Below are 16,602 nucleotides of genomic sequence, written 5' to 3'. Positions count from 1 at the left end.
CGCTTTGCATGCATCAGCCGTCCAGCTGCCAGGACCAGGGGCATGCTGGGTTCACTGATGTGGTCAGTTGAGCCCTGGGGGAGGCAGACAGAGGCAACTCTCAGTGGCCCTGGTGAAAAAAAAACAAGGACAGGAAGGTGGTTTGGCAGGGTCCAGCATCCATCCATCCATCCACGCATTCAACAAATATTGATCAAGCATGTGCTTGGTGCCAAGGGCTGCTCTAAGGGGTAGTATCAGGGAGGGGACCTACCCCAGCCTGGACCATCCAGGAAGGCTCCTGGGAAGAGGCAAAGTCCTCAGGGATGAGGAGAAATTCGCCTGGGAAACCGGGTTGGGAGGAGGGTTCCAAAGAGAAGGGGACCAGGTACAAGACAATGTCGCGGTAAGAAGACCTGCACACAGGTTAATGCAGCTACAGGGTGGGCTGTGGTGGGGCAGGGCCTGGGCTGGGCGGCCAAGGTGGGAAGAGGCCTGATCTTGCAGGGCTGAGGAGAGGGGCCATCTTCATCCTGAAGGCCCCTGACTGTCCCAGCACTCACTGTTCCTCAGTGGGGTGCCCTTAGGATCCTTGGGCCCCATGGTGTGGAGAAACCTCTCACATCCCTCCTGCTAGCCTCATCGTTGCCTCATGGGCATTTGGCCTTAACTGGCATTCCTCCAGTTTGCACGTCCTCCCTGTAGACAGCCTGTGTCCTGACTGAATCCAAGGTCAGGCAGCAGAGAGGGGACAGCACGGGGGTTTGGAAACGGTTTGAGTAAGGGGACTTGCTTGCCCCCGCCTTCCATGCCCCCAACACACACACACACACCAGCCCCCTGGGCATGCTGTGTCTCTCTGTAGCACTTCTCACCACCTGACATCATGTTACTCATTTATCTGCTGTCATTCCAAATACAAGATAAGCATCTCGAGGGAAGGGCCATTGTCTGCCTGGTTCACCACCTGTTGGGCTGCACCCGCAAGCCTGTGAGCCTTGTAGTTTCCCAGGCTTGAGACCAAAGAAAGAGCCCAGAGACAGCGACACAGACATCAGTGGTTTATTGGACAGAGGATATTGGACATAAACGCTTCTGGAGCGACACCTCACCATGTGCGGCCAATGGCTGACCAGACATGGCAGAAATCTCCAGCTACTCAGGGAAGAAGGAGGCTGCCCTTTATAGGGGGAAAGGGGAATTGACGTCAGGTGGGCTCCTCAATAACCAGGGACTAATGAAGCCCTATAATGAAGAGGGTTATGACTTGGGTCAGCTCCCACCTGTGGAAACGCGTTGTAGACGGCCTGTAGCTGTGGTCCCATCCCCCTATATCGTTGCTCTGCCCCCTCCCATAGCTGGGACCAGAAACCCAAGGGTTCTCTTATTATTTTGCCATTGCCACAGACCCTAACCAAACCCCTCTGAGTAACTGGCCACGTCCAATTCACAAGGCTGTCCCTGAGTTAATATCCCTAAAGCCTGTGTAATTGCGTAGGGGTGCTGTTTCGGGGGTAGGCTTGTCTTACCCGTCCAGATAACACCCAAGTATCTGATGGATAATCCAGGTCCTTGTGTTTCCTCCGTATTCACCAGCCATCCCCGTGCAGTCAGATGAACCCCGAGGGTGGAGCTGCTACTTCTAAGCTGGAAAGAGACTCTGAGTTGAACAGGGCATCGTCAATGTAAGGAAGAGAAAGGCGGCTCTGGTGGTGGCCAGCCGCCACAGGGCCCCGCGTGCTAGTGGACGGCCGCCTCGGGATCACCCCCCGCAGCTTTCCGTTCCCGACAGCTCGGCGCTCACGGGGGTTTCCTCGGCCTCCTTGTTGGCCGCCAACTGTTGGGCTGCACCCGCGGGCCTGTGAGCCTTGTAATTGCCCAGGCTTGAGCCTGGTACGTCAACAGTCACTGGACACGGGACCTTACACGTCCGAAGCAAAGGGTCCTGGGGCGACACCCACCATGCGCAGCAGACAGCGAGCAGAACATGGCGACACTCTCTACCACCCGTGGGGTGGGGAGGGAGACTGCCATTTATACGGGGAACTGACTTCACGTTGGCTCATCAGTTACCCGGGAAACCAGCAGCTTGGACACGCCCCTCCCGGCCCTCAGGTTAAGAACCATCACGGGGCCAGGTGTTTCCCTTTAATAAACTAGCAGGTGGAGCAGCTCTGGGCTAAGGATTAGGACAATCACTTGCTGGGGGCTGGGGGGCGGGGGGGCAGGTATGGTCACGTGAGCAGGTGCAGGTGAAGCAGGGGCTGGTCCAGCAGGGGACGTACAGAGAGCAAGAGAACAGCCACCTTGAGTGGCCTGATCGCACACCATCATATCCCGAAAGCCCAGTGCCTGACGCGTAGTAGGGACTGCCGTAACCAAGGGCCCCAAACTAGTGGCTTGAAACAACAGAATTTGGGGATGAAATGGTACAGCCTCTATGGGAAATAGTATGGCGGTTCCTGAAAAAATTAAGCATAGAATTCCCACATGATCCAGCAGTTCTCCTTCTGGGAATACACCAGGGACTCCAGCAGGTATTTGTACACCTATGTTCACAGTAGCATTACTCACAATGGCCAAAAAGTGGACACAGCCCAGATGTTCACTGACAGACGAATGGATCGAAGTGTGTTCTATCCTTACAGTGGAATATCATCCAGCCTTAAAAGGGAGGGACATTCTGACACAGGCTACAACCTGAACGGAACTTGAAGACATTATGCTAAGTGACAGAAGCCAGACACAAGAGGACAAATACTGTATGATTCCACTTCTAGGAGATTCTTAGTGCAGTTAAATTTAGAGACAGAGAGTAGAATAGTGGTTGCTGGGGTCTGGAGGGAGGGGGGACGGGGGAATTATGGTCTAATGAGTACAGAGTTTCAGTTTGGCCAGATGAAAAACCCTTCTGGAAATGGATGGTGGTGATGATTGCACAAGACTGTAAATGTGTTTAAGGCCACTGAACTGTATACTTAAAAGTGGTTAAAATGGTAAATTTTATGTTATGATTATTTTACCACAATAAATATAATGTCACAAAAAGACTTCCAGAAATGTATTGTCTCACAGTTCTGGAAGCGAAAAGTCTGAAATCACCTTCTTCTTTTTCTAAGATTTTTTTTTTTATTGAAGTATAGGTGATTTACTATGTTGTGTTAATTTCTGCTTTACAGCAAAGTGATTCAGTTATACATATATACATTCTTTTTTAAAATATTCTTTTCCATTATGGTTTATCATAGGACACTGAATATAGTTCTCTGTGCTGTACAGTAGGACCTTGTTGTTTACCCATTCTGTATACAATAGTTTGCATCTGCTAACCCCAAACTGCCAAACCTTCCCTCCCCCATCCTCCCCCCGCTTGGCAACCACAAGTCTGTGCTCTATGTCTGTGAGTCTTTCTATTTCACAGATAGGTTCATTTGTGTCATATTTTAGATTCCACATATAAGTGATATATGGTATTTGTCTTTCTCTTTCCGACTTCACTTAGTATGATAATCTCTAATTGCATCCATGTTGCTGCAAATGGCATTGTTTTGGGGTTTTTTATGGCTGAGTAGTATTCCATCGTATATATGTGCCACATCTTCTTTATCCATTCATCTGTCAATGGACATTTAGGTTGTTTCCATGCCTTGGCTATTGTGAATAGTGCTGCTATGAACATAGGGATGCATGTATCTTTTTGGATTAGAGTTTTGTTTGGATATATGCTCAGGCGTGGGACTGCTGAATCATATGGTAACTCTATTTTTAGTTGAAATCACCTTCTTGATGTTACAAAGAGTACAGGCCTTGGTGTCCCCAAACACAGTTTGATCCTTAGATACAAAGGAGCCAGAGCTACAAGGAGCCTCGGAGGCCACCAAGTCGAGAACTTGTCCCCTCTTTCAGCACCGACACTCCCTTCTCATGACAATTATTGTGTGACAGCCCTTTCCTGAAATAAAATTGAAACCATAACTCACCTATGTACATACTTTCAGAATAAATTCATAATAAAATGTCCTAACTATAATATATAAGAATAAATAAAATAAAATGTGTAATAATATGTATTTCAATAGATAAAGGTTTGGACACAGTTATACCAGAATGATGTAAACAAGGAGTTAGGTATTTGTGCTACTTACAGTGGACAAGTTTGGATAAGAAGTTAATATTGGGGCTTCCCTGGTAGCGCAGTGGTTGAGAGTCCGCCTGCCGATGCAGGGGACGCGGGTTCGTGCCCCGGTCCGGGAGGATCCCACGTGCCGCGGAGCGGCTGTGCCCGTGAGCCATGGCCGCTGAGCCTGCGCGTCCGGAGCCTGTGCTCCGCAGCGGGAGGGGCCGCAACAGTGAGAGGCCCGCGTACCGCAAAAAAAAAGAAGTTAATATTGAACTGAATGTGTGCATGACATTTTCATATTCCCATGAAGAATCTTCTTAAACATAATACAGCCAGACATGCGCATTGGCCCAGAGGTGATTTATTGGTGACGCAAACACTGCAGGCAACATCGCCGCAGGTGCCATGATTCTTTCCAAAATGGGGAGGAATGCTTGGTCAAGTTCCCACCCGACGGTAGGGAGCTGGGGTATTTATACACTAATTCCTGTTAGCTATCGGATGAGGGCTGCTCCTAGTAGGCATTAATTCCCCAGAATGCCAGCTGCCCCCCGGCACACAAGCATGCGGATGCCGGCAGCTGGAAGTGGCCCCCACACACCACCATTTCAGGTTCGAAGGTATATGGGAAAATACATAGTATCTGCTACCATCCAGGAGCAGATAAAAGACATCCGGGGTGAAGGCTGGGGAGAGGGGGCCGCTGGCAGCAGGAAGTGGCAGGAGGACCCCAGGAGAAGCAGGTGGGGGGGATGCATTTGCTGAGGCTCCCTAATGGTGGACCCCTAGGAGGATGCCCAGAGTCTGCCGCCCGGCTCCCAGGAGTCCTTGAGCTGCAGTCCTGTCTCCATGAGCCCTGCTCACCCCCCGGGTCCCACTCTCCCCGTGAAGCCTTGTCACAGCTTGGACTCCCCAAGCCCAAACACGGAGCCTAGGTTCCTTATTTTCTTGCTTGCGCTGGCAGCCTTAGGATGACCCCCCATTACTGAGTAACTGGAAAGTCTCTCTGCTTCATACAACCACGGAGCCCATATCTAGGGTCATCATTTCTTTCTTCTTCTTTTTTTTTTTTTGTGGTACACGGGCCTCTCACTGTTGTGGCCCCTCCCGTTGTGGAGCACAGGCTCCGGACGCGCAGGCTCAGCGGCCATGGCTCACGGGCTCAGCCGCTCCGTAGCATGTGGGATCTTCCCGGACCGGGGCACGAACCCGCGTCCCCTGCATCGGCAGGCGGACTCTCAACCACTGCGCCACCAGGGAAGCCCTAGGGTCATCATTTCTAATGATGATGAGGAGGAGGATGAATATTTCTAGAGCTCACACTTTGTTTATCTGTTGTTCTCATCCCTTTCTGCCAATTAATCTTACGCTAAAACTCAAAACAACCTAGATAGTGTTATTAACTTCATGTTACAGATGAGGTGACGGAGGCACAGAGAGGTTAAGTGACTTGCCCAAAGGCACACAGTAACTGGTGGAGCCTGGAAAGAAACCTGGGTGATGTGGATCAAAAGGCCATCTCAGAGGGAGACGCAAGAGGGAAGAGTTATGGGGATATATGTATATGTGTAACTGATTCACTTTGTTATAAAGCAGAAACTAACACACCATTGTAAAGAAATTATGCTCCAATAAAGATGTTAAAAAAAAAAGCCCATCTCAGGTGTACTGCCTCTAACCATTAGTCTACAAAGCCTCTCAATTAAGTAAAGTGACTTCCTGGCCCTGAACCTTGACCTTCTGTCACTGAGGGATGCCTTTGCTTCACTGTCCCTCTCAGGCTCTGCCCCTGTGTTAGGTGGAAATTTAAGTCTAGGTTGGAGTTAAGAGCAGCCTTTTGGGGTTATGCAGGCCTGGGGTCAAATCCCAGGTCTGCTGCTCCCTGGCTGTGTGACCTTCGGCGTCGGCTGCCCCTCTCTGTGCTTCTGAGGCCTTTAGTGGGGTTGAACGGGATAATGCATGGGAATACTTGCAGAGAGCAAGCTCTCCTTGACACAGATGGTTATTATGGGTTTCAGGCTTTGGACAGGGTCTGTCCTGAATATGGGGTCCAGGTGAACTCCACCTCTAGAGTTAACCCAGCTGCAGTGCCTGGGACCAAGTCTGGCCCGAGGGAGGGAGGGGAGGGGGAACTGTCCCCAGTACTGCGTTGGCCTCCTTGCCTCCACTGACCCATAACCCTGGAGCCTGCCAGGGGCCTTCCTGGTGTAAACTGAGACCAGGCATGGACACCTCTTGCCCAAAACCTAGAACAAAGCAGGTGCTCAATAAACAGCAGCCACCTTCACGGACAGCAGAGAAGGCTTCAGCTACAGCATCAAGGGCTGGTGGGCAGGGCGACCTGAGCTTTGGAGATGGACACGAACTTGAGTTCTGGTCCCACCACTTAAATGTGGTGGCACCTGGGACAATTTACTTCAACACCCTGGGCCTCAGTATCCCTCTCTGCAAACGGAGGTCATGATCACCCATCACAGATGAGAGCTGATTCTATAAAGCAGTAGTGGACTCGGTGACAGTAGGGGCTGGAGAGCAGCGGCTACTATTATTCTTGTTAAAATTGTTGCTGTGGCAACCATTGTTTCCTTTTCTGTGATGTTTCTCTGCCCCTGATGGATACATCAGAGTGTGTAGGGCTCAGAAACAGATGTTCTAGCATCAAAATATAGGGTTCAAACCTCGGCTCTACCATTTCCTGTCTGTGTGGCCCTGGGAAGGTGATACGGCCTCTCTGAGCCTCGGTTTCTTCATCTGTTAAATAGGATTAATAACTGTGCCTTCCAAGGTCTTCGTTAGGATTCAATGAGATGATGATGAATAAAAAGCCCTAGCACTGGGTCTGGTGTTCAGTGAGCACTGATGGATAAAGCATAACAAGGTCTCTCTCTGTGAGAGGGAGGAAGGAGCGGGTGCTGGTGGGAGGAAGGGGTGAGGAGGGGTGGGTGCTGCTGTCCCCACATCCAGGGAGTCAACCCCTGCCTTCCACCCGCCTCCTTGCTGGGTACCCTCACCCACCCCAGCTCTGCCCTACACACCAATGGAAGAATAATTCGAGGTGATTTCTCAGCTGTGCATATTTTTTTAAGCACACAGGCTGAAGTAACTGAAAATTGCCCCATTTTATTTAATGTCTTCCTGGGGCCCCCCCAGGCCTCCCCCATACCAGCGGCCTTTAGCCATGGGGAGGCTGCGGGAGGCTGGAACAGGCTGCAGGGGCAACAGGGGAGCAAGGTCGGAATTGGCTCCTGGAGATGGAAGGGGTGATCCCCGGAGGCCAGCTGTGGCCTGACTGTCAGACGGGACAGTCCCTCCTATTCCCATGGCGGGGAGGGGGGCGGGGAGCGGGCGGCAGAGGAGACTCACGTGCGCAGCCACGGTGTCCCCCCTTGGGCTGGAGGAAGCCACCGAGGCTCAGGGCTGGCGGGTGGGATGGGGGCTTAGCCCTTGAGCCGAGGCTGCAGATCTCTGGGCAGGGCGACAGTCACCAATGCATGGAAGAGAGCGGGTCGGGGCACCATATCATCATGGCTCGCCCGGATCTCTGCAGGAGACCCCCAACCGGCCTCCCGGCTTCCCCTTGGTCCCACCGTCTCTGCTCTGCGCCACAGCCAGAGCGCTCCTATTAAACCCAAAGACAGACCATGTCTCGCCTCGTTCAAACTCTCCGTGGCTCCCGCCCCCGGGAGAAGAGTCAGACTTTCCCAGAGTCTGTGGAGTCCTAAATGCCGACCGCACGCCCTCTCTGACCCCCTCCCCATCTCTTACTTAACCCTCCTTGCTGTGTCTCCATCACTCAGCCGCACTCCAGCCTATGACCTTCAAGTCTGTTCTTCCTCCGCCTGGAATGTTCTCATGGGTCATTCAGGTCTGAGGTCAAATGTCACCTCCTCAGAGTTCTCTGACCGCGACCCCATCACTCTGCATCCTTGTATCCCGCTTCCTTGTCCTTAGCCCTTCCCACCTCCTGACATTATATTCAAACTTTACCTGTTCATTTATGTTCTGTCTCTCCTAGAAGGTGAGCTCTATGTGGGCGGGACTCTGCTTTGTTCACTGCTGTGACCTCAGGCCTTGAACAGGGCCTGGTACTTGTGGAATAAGTTAGTGAAAATAGAGACAGAGAGATGGAGGGGGAATGATGGACAGGTGGATGGGAGAAAGGAAGGATGGATGGATTAATGGGCGAAAGGACTGATGCAAGGATGGATGGATGAGAGGGATGGATGGGTAGATGGATGGACGGATGAGTGGATGGATGGATGGATGGGGGGGAGGGAGGGAGGGATGGAGGGATGGACAGAGGGAGGGAGGGATGTAAGATGGATGGATGGAGGGATGAGTGGATGGGAGGATAGAAGGAAGAATTGAAAGAATGGGTAGAAAGATGGGTGGGTAGAAGGAGGGATGGATAAATCAATGGACAGAAGAAAACATAGAAATATGGAAGGAAGATGAGAAGGATGGATGGATGGATGGACGGACTGACAGATGGAGACACAGGCAGACAGACACAAAATCGGGGCAGGATGCACGTGTGGTTCTGCCTGATAAGGACCAGCCCCTCAAATGGAAGCACAGCTCACAGCGCTCCCTTGGGGCTCTCAGAACCCTCAAGCCCCAGCCTCCTTCATCCTGCCCCTCCCCTGGGCTCTACCTGGGGCCCAGCCCCCTCAGAAAGTGACACGGAGGAACATGGCAGGTGGGGGACCGGCCCCAGGCTTTATTGAGCAGATTCTGGGGAAGGGTGGCCAGACAGGCCCTCACCCCGGCCCTGGAGCCGCCTCTTCTTGCCCTTGCTGCCCCCCAGGGCGGGCCTGGGCCACTGGGGCCCGGGCACCCTTCAGCTGCTGAGGAAGCAGCCCCGCTTGTGCCACTTCTGGTCGCGGATACGGCGCACAGACTGCAGCTGTGGCTGGTTGGCGTCCCACTCGTTCCAGTGGCGGTACTCACCCCGCTCAAACACGTACTGGCGGCCGCGGTAGCCGGGGAACTCGTAGCCAACCCACCTGCAGGGAGACCAAGGTCGGGGTGAGGATGGTCAGGGTCCAATCTCTTGCCTCCGGCCAGACCGAGTCTTTTAAAACCAGCGTTTGATCATGCTCTCCACCTGCCTAAATCCCTCCCTGGCTCCCCAGTGCCCTCGGGATGAACGCAAACTCCTAATCCTGACCACAAGATTCTTCACGTAGCACCTCTAGCCTCATCTCTCATTCCTTCTTTATACCCCACACTCCAGCCTGTCTTATTCTATTCTCCCTGAACCTGCATGTCTCTGAGCCTCTACACATGCTGTTCCTTCTGCCTGGAATGCTTGTCCTTGCCTCAACCTTATTTCATCTCCTCTTTCATTAGTATCCTTTACATATCAATTCAGATATCTCCTCCTCCAGAAAGCCCTTCCTGACACCCCCAGGCTGAACCAAGTGCCCCCTCAGGACCCTCAAGCCCCTGTACATCCCCCATCACCATTCTGATCACAACGAACGGCGAATACTCTTTCCTTGTCTCTCTCCCTATAAGACTGTGAAATTCTTGAGGGAGGAATTGTATAGTTCTTGTTGCCCCCATGCCCTGACCATAGGTGATAACTTAGTAAAAAGTCGTTGAATACATTATTATCAGGTAGAGGTGGCACCTTTCAAGGCCCAACCCCAGATCACAAGCCTGCAAGTGAGATACAGTCACCTGGACAAAGGGATGGTGATCCTAAGATTGTATTAACAGAGATATCAAGCCTAGAAGCAGGGAGGTGATGAGCCTGTTCTCCTATGTACTACTCAAGCCACACCTACCTACAGGCTGGGTTCCCTGGTAAGAAGGACAAAGATTGCGAAAAGGAAAAAAATATCTGAGTTCAAGGGCCTAGGGATGTTCAGAAAAGGAGTGAAGATTTTGATGGAGACAGGTAAGGGGGACAGACTTCACTTGGTTAAAAAAAAAGATAAAACTGTCTATAAGTCAAGGCTTCCTGGATATCCAATGGTACAGGAATGCAAGCAATTGGACATTCGCATCATGGGGGATCTTGAGTGGGGCTTTGAGCACGGTTGGTGTAGACACACTGACTTGAGTGAAGAGCCTCCAGACCTGAAGGAGCAGGAAACGTCAGCTGTGTAGGAAATTGTGAACAAAGATTCTGTGTGGAGCCAGAGGCATGCCAACTGGAGGACAGGGCAGGGGCAAGAGTGGGATCAGGTCCCTTACGTCCCGTTGATGGCCCGGACGCTCGCCACACGGTCCTGGAAGCCGTGAGCCCAGAGGCTGGGCACGTCATCGTCCACTATCTCCATCTTGCGGCCGCCGAAAGCCGGGTTCTCAAAGAGATGCAGCTTGTGATCCGGACCATCCTGGGGCAAAGACCACGGGGTGAACCGGCTGCTCCCATGCCCAGAATAGGGGGCAGGGAGGCTCCAGGAAAGAATTAAGTCAAATAACGCCCACCCCCAGAGCTGGTCTCCTTAGGAATTTTAGAGCCAGAGAGCCGTGAAACCAAGAGGGGCCTTTCAGGTCTGGTTAAAAACTCCGTCATTTAGCAGATAGGGACACCGAGGCACAGAGAGGGTGGCAGGAGAACAGAATTATTCATGTAGAATGCCAGCCAAGCCCTCGGCTGAGCTTGTGAAAGGAGCTTGCCTCACGAGCTCCAGGCACGTCCTGCTTCTAGGCGCTATACTCACAATTTGCAGAGGCCGGAGGGACAGGAGGCTGTCACCGCGGTGGCTGTTGGACCACGCGTCCCAGCGAGGATAACCCCCCTTCTCCAGGACATACTGCTCCCCGCGGAAGGCCCTGCGCTCAAATGCCAGCCACCTGCAGGAGGAAAGAGGCCTGGGTCGCCTCTGCTGCCCTGCGGGAGGACCCAAGACTAGTGAGGGGGGTGCCCAAGAGCTGCTGACTTTTGACCCTGCACCTTCCCTCCGACGCTACTGCTGAGCCCTGGTCCTGGTATTGAGGGAGCTGCTGGAACATACTGGGAGTTGAGACTCCGAGTCAGAAAACCATCCTGGGGAAGAGTCTTGAGAATCTATTTTATGTGCAGCCTCTGTGTAGGCTGCTCAGAAACATTTTATTTTATTCTTTATTTTATTTGTATTTATTTAATTTAATTTTTTGGCTGCACTGGGTCTTCATTGCTGCACGCGGGCTTTTCTCTAGTTGCAGCGAGTGGGGGCTACTCTTCACTGCAGTATGTGGGCTTCTCATTGCGGTGGCTTCTCTTGTTGCAGAGCACGGGTTCTAGGAGCACGGGCTCCATAGTTGTGGCTTGCGGGCTCTAGAGAGCAGGTTTGGTAGTTGTGGTGCATGGGCTTAGTTGCTCCGCGGCATGTGGGATCTCCCCAGACCAGGGCTCGAGCCCGTGTCCCCTGCATTGGCAGGCAGATTCTTAACCACTGTGCCAACAGGGAAGTCTCTCAGAAACATTTTAAATGCAATGCCTGGCACACAGTAAGTATTCCATAGACATCTCCTCCTTTTCCTCCTTCTCCTGCCCCTCCTCCTCCTCCTCTTATTTTTCTTTTTCTTACTATTATATTGTTAGTGCTATTACGACTATTATATTGTAATTTTTTTTTTTTTGCGGTACGTGGGCCTCTCACTGTTGTGGCCTCTCCCATTGTGGAGCACAGGCTCCGGACGCGCAGGCTCAGCGGCCATGGCTCACGGGCCCAGCCGCTCCGCGGCATGTCGGATCCTCCCAGACCGGGGCACGAACCCGCGTCCCCTGCATCGGCAGGCGGACTCTCAACCACTGCGCCACCAGGGAAGCCCTATGTTGTAATTATTTATGTGCATCCTTCCATTCACTTTCACAAAAACTCTCTCTGAAGTATGTATGTACCCTTATTATCCTATTTGACAGATGAGAAAATAGAGGCCAAGAGGGTGAAGCACCTTGCCCAGGATCACCCAAGTGGGTAGTACCAGAGTCTGGACTTTCCACCTGAAAAATTCAGGGTCCAGCTGGGACTCCTGCTTGCCATGTGGGCATGCACAGGACACGTGACCACTTTGGCCTCAGTTTCTTCATCTGTCAAGAGGGATTCGGTGATATAAAAAGCACATTAGAATTTAGATATTATCATCATTATTAAAACTATTAAATCCCACTAGTAGGCACTGAGTTAGGTGCTGGGTGTCTTCCTCTGTTCTCTCTCCACAGTGCCCTGCTACTGACCTCAGAGATGGAGAGTTAGAAGGATTCCAAGAAAATCACAGTTCAATGCTCTTATCTTACAGGTGGGAAAACTGAGGCCAGAGATGGGAAGGGAGTTGCCTAAGGCCCCACAGAGATCTAGAGCTCGATCCTGGACCTCCCGACTTCCAGAGGGCTCAGGGCTGTGAGGAGGGGCTGGGGGTGCAGGTACTCACGGCCCCGACTCCACTTGGATGGAGCCCACCTTCTCCAGCAGGCTTTCTGTCAGGTTGGGGCACTCGGCCGAGAGCTCGCACCGCTTGCCCTGGAAGTTCTCCATTTCGTACACGATCACCTGGAAGGGCAGCCTCCTGAGCATCCCACCCGGGGCAGGGTTCCCAGCCCCAGCCTGTGTCCTGCCAGGTCCTCTTTAGGGCCTTGGAGGGAGGTACTGCCATCCGCTCCCTCAGCTCTGCCTGGTACAGGCCTGAAGCCAGCACCGCCACAGGTCTGCCCTGCCCCCCGGTGGCCATGGAGGGGAACACCTCCAGGAACCCCCATTAATCCAGGGATTGCAAGTCTGGTATCTGGCCGGAGGCAGTGCAAAATCAAGTAAAGCAAAATGACCAAAATAACCAGAGGGTTACTGTAGGGCAATGGAGCCGCTGTGGATAGGAGGGACTGTGGGCCCCCTTCTAAGCTTTTCAAGAGAAGCCAGAAATCTGTAATTTCCTTAATGTGAAATTTCTCCATTTAAAAAGCCTTGTGTAGGACAAATAAAACTCCAGTTTGCAGCAGTTGAACTTCACCTGTCCCTATACCCCGGAGGAAGTGGTTGCAAAGGCAGAGGAAGGTTTTGCCTCTTTCACCCGCCTAGAAGCACAAACTATCTTCATAGCAGGTCCCGGGGAGCATTGGCTCTGGTCATTTTATACAAGGGTCAAGGGAGGCTCAGAAAACGTCCTGGGCTGCACAGCAAGTTAAGTGGAGGCATGGACTCAATAAGCCAGCTGGCTCTTTCCTCCCGAGCACTGGAGTGGTCAGGGGAAAGCCAAATGCCAAAAGGAGCCAGGAAGGGCCGGCAGTGATACCCTCTTCTCTGGTGGGCGGCTACCTCTGGGCAGCTCTCCCCAGGGGGAAGCTGGGGGTCCACAGGGCAAGGCTGATTCACCCACGAATCAGGCCCAGAGCCAGGCAGGCCTCTTTGCTGCTCTTCCCCTCCCGGTGTGCACCCTTCTGGTTAAAGCCCCCAGTTATCTCCTTAGTCAATTCATTCCCGGACCCCATCTCAAATTAAAGCCCCCGGGATAGCTTAGAAAGGACAGAGCCGGGACTTCCCTGGCGGTCCAGTGGTTAAGACTCCGCGCTTCCAATGCAGGGGGCGCGGGTTCGATCCCTGGTCAAGGAACTAAGATCCCACATGCCACGCAGCACGGCCAAAAACTAAAAAACAAGGTGGCCGTCATTAGACAGGGCAGAGCCTTCCAGGGCCCTCATGGAGGGGGTCGGCAGGGGAAAGGCCCATGGGGTTTGGAGGGGTTTGAAGCTTGGCTCTGACACTTGCTACCTGGGTCACCTTGGGCATGTTAACCTCTTAGCCTTTATCCCGAAAAAAAAAAAAAAAAAAAAAAAAAAAAAAAAAAAAATGACAGCAACAACAAATCCCAGCTCTCAGATTCCTCTGTTAGCTGGCCATGGTACTGGCACACGCGTTGAGCTCTTGCACTGAGGAGTGTGGGTACCCACTTTAAAGGTGGGGCTGTTGAGGCCCAGAGAGGGCCGGGGACTGGACCAAGGTCGGGCAGGAGAGTCAGTGCCGCGTCTCCCGAAACCTGCATTGAGACTGGCAGGGTGCGCGTGACCAGTTCCATTTTGCAGACGAGGACACAGAAGAGGAACGATGGGGCAGAGCCATGAAGTGAATTTATCGTAGGGCGGGGACATGCCCTCGCGGTCCAAGCTGGCCAGAAGGGTTGCGGCTCCTTTCTGGAGAGAGGCTGCCTGGCCAGGAGGCTGACCCCGAGGACCAAGAGCGGCCCTGGGCCCAGAGCCCCCGGGACCCCCTCCCTGCCCGGTACCTTGTAGCCGCCCCCGAGGCCTCCGTGGCTCTTGCCGGCGGCAGCCTGTTCCGGCGCGCTGTGCTGCTCCGCCATTGCCCCAGGAACACCTGTGGCTTCAGTCAAAGGCAAAGGAGTCACCAGGTGCACCCGGGCAAAACCAGGTGTTGACGTGATTGGAGTCGAGGCTGAGCTACAGAACTTGGCTGCCTCTGAGATGTGGTCATTGCTCACAACCTACATGTGGTCATTCAGTCATTCAGCAAACATCCCCTTAGTATCTACTATGGACCACAGGGACCGGGACAGTCAGGGGGGTCAGGATCCCCATCTTACAGAGGGCAATCCCGAGGCCCAGTGAGGTGGGGCTGGGACTGGGCTCCAAAGCGCGTGCCCTTCCCCCACACCCGGAGTTCTGTGTGGACACAGCACCTCCAGACCCTGCTCAGAGGGTGGGCGTTGCTGGGGTTTCCTCTACAGGAATCTCTCCCGCCTCTGCACCCCAAGCAGTACAGTCTTTTGTTCACTGACTCCTTCACTTGCCAAAGATTCCGTGAGAACCCAGTTGGTGCCTGGCCCTGTGCTGGGTGATGGAGAGGAAGAGACCACAGACTGGTGGGAGATGGACAGACAGACATCTAGAGAAAGCATGATGCCGGACCAGGTCCTGGGACACCGGCTCCAGTCCAGTTTCTCTGCATTCACTTATGCATTTCATATGCATTTATGGAGCACTTACTTTGATCCAGCCACTTAAAGCGACACAGGCACAGACAGACAGACAGCTCCCCTTCATCCCTAGGGACTGTGCCACACACCACTGGGCCTGCACTAGTCACGTGGAAGGATTGTCTTGATGCCACACACACAGACACATAGGACTGTTTCCCTGCTTATCAGCACACGCACAGGTGCACACACGTGTACACACACACAAGCTCCCGTGGTCACTGTACACGGTCACTTCCCACCTGTTGCACAAACACAGCCCCCTCTCTTTCTTGCACACACACGTGCCCATTTCAGACAGCCACAGTGGCCTCAGCTACACCCCACATTCCTGGAAGTAGATGGGCTGCGTGGCCCATATACTCAGGACACAGGCCCAGGGATGCGTAGCCTGCGGGCTGTCTGTCTGCCTGTGTCCAGCCTCAGCAGGAAACAGGGCCTGGTCCAGCTCATGGAGGTCCAGCTCACAGAGGATTCTCAGCAGATGTGGCAGGCCCCCAGTTTGCCCATTCCCCTTCCTCAGCGGTGCTCAGTCTTCGTAGGCCCCCTGCCCTGAGCTCACAGCCAAGGGCTCGACCCTGCGCACCCCCTCAGACACCAGCTGGCTTGCTCGCTGTCCTGCGTCCTCCCTCTTGGCTCCAGCCCTCACGTGGATCCCCGGTTGGTGCAGGGGGCCAGCTGTGCATGCCCCCCCCCGGAGACCACCAAGGTCCGGGCCTGCCTCTGTCTCCCCGCATACCCAGAATGAACCTGTTGCAGTCGCTTTGAGAAGAACAGAGGGGCCGATGCTGTCTGCAGACTCAGTCTGCTTCTGCAGGGACCGTCCTATTTATGGGCGTTTTCTGACAGCCCAGCACATCCGGGATTGCTGAGGCAGCGCCCTGTCCACCTGATTCTGTGCGGGTCACTTCACCCCAATAGCAGGCCCAGGGAGGCCCCCATGCCTCTGTGTCCTCAGCCGTGGCCTCTGATGACTTCCTGGGGGCAGACGGACCGCATCAGCTTTGTGGTAAGCCCGGCAGCACCAGGCAGGGGGCATCGGGGTGTAAAGACCTCAGTGTCTTCAACTTCCTTCCTTTGGCTTCTCAGCTCCACCATCTTCCTATTGAGGTGCATGACATCCTTGGAATGGCTCCAGGTCTTAAAGTGAGGGGTCCTAGGATCTCTCAATTTCCCCATGTGCCATGTGGCCTAAATTTTAAGTCAGATCACCCTGAACATACCCTCCAAGTTGCGTGTAAATCCACCCAAACGTTTCCACGAGATGTGGTAACAGACCCAACAAAGATTCATTTTCGTTATACAGAAGATTCGTTATACAAAGATTCATTTTCGTTACACATTTCATTATACATTGACAAATAACAGTGACCATTTATTGAAGACCTACTATGTGCACGGCACTGGGCCAGCTTCATGAGCAGTGTGTTCAATCCTCACGCAGCCCTCTTTAGGGGAGGAATTATGATCTCCACTTTATAGAGGGGGAAACAGTTCAGAGATGTGGAGTCACTCACCCAGGGTCACACAGCAGAGAAGGGGTTGGCCTCCTCCAGGGCCCAGCTCTTAGCCTAAATAGAAAT

General features: G+C 53.1%; 1 protein-coding gene across 1 annotated transcript; it reads right to left on the bottom strand.

The window, feature by feature from the left end:
- Positions 1-8,794: 8,794 nt before the first annotated feature.
- CRYBB3 (crystallin beta B3) lies at positions 8,795-15,815 on the bottom strand. Its single transcript, XM_024741545.1, has 6 exons — positions 15,770-15,815; positions 14,312-14,400; positions 12,470-12,588; positions 10,777-10,909; positions 10,304-10,446; positions 8,795-9,105 (listed from the first exon to the last, which is right to left on the bottom strand). Exons 2-6 carry the CDS (start codon positions 14,384-14,386, stop codon positions 8,940-8,942), a joined length of 636 nt encoding a protein of 211 aa, XP_024597313.1. The 5' UTR covers positions 14,387-14,400; positions 15,770-15,815; the 3' UTR covers positions 8,795-8,939.
- Positions 15,816-16,602: the final 787 nt, after the last annotated feature.

Source organism: Neophocaena asiaeorientalis, unplaced genomic scaffold (genome assembly GCF_003031525.2).
Source record: "Neophocaena asiaeorientalis asiaeorientalis breed wild unplaced genomic scaffold, Neophocaena_asiaeorientalis_V1.1 scaffold648, whole genome shotgun sequence".
NCBI lineage: Eukaryota > Metazoa > Chordata > Mammalia > Artiodactyla > Phocoenidae > Neophocaena > Neophocaena asiaeorientalis.
This window is presented reverse-complemented; position numbering and strand designations above follow the sequence as displayed.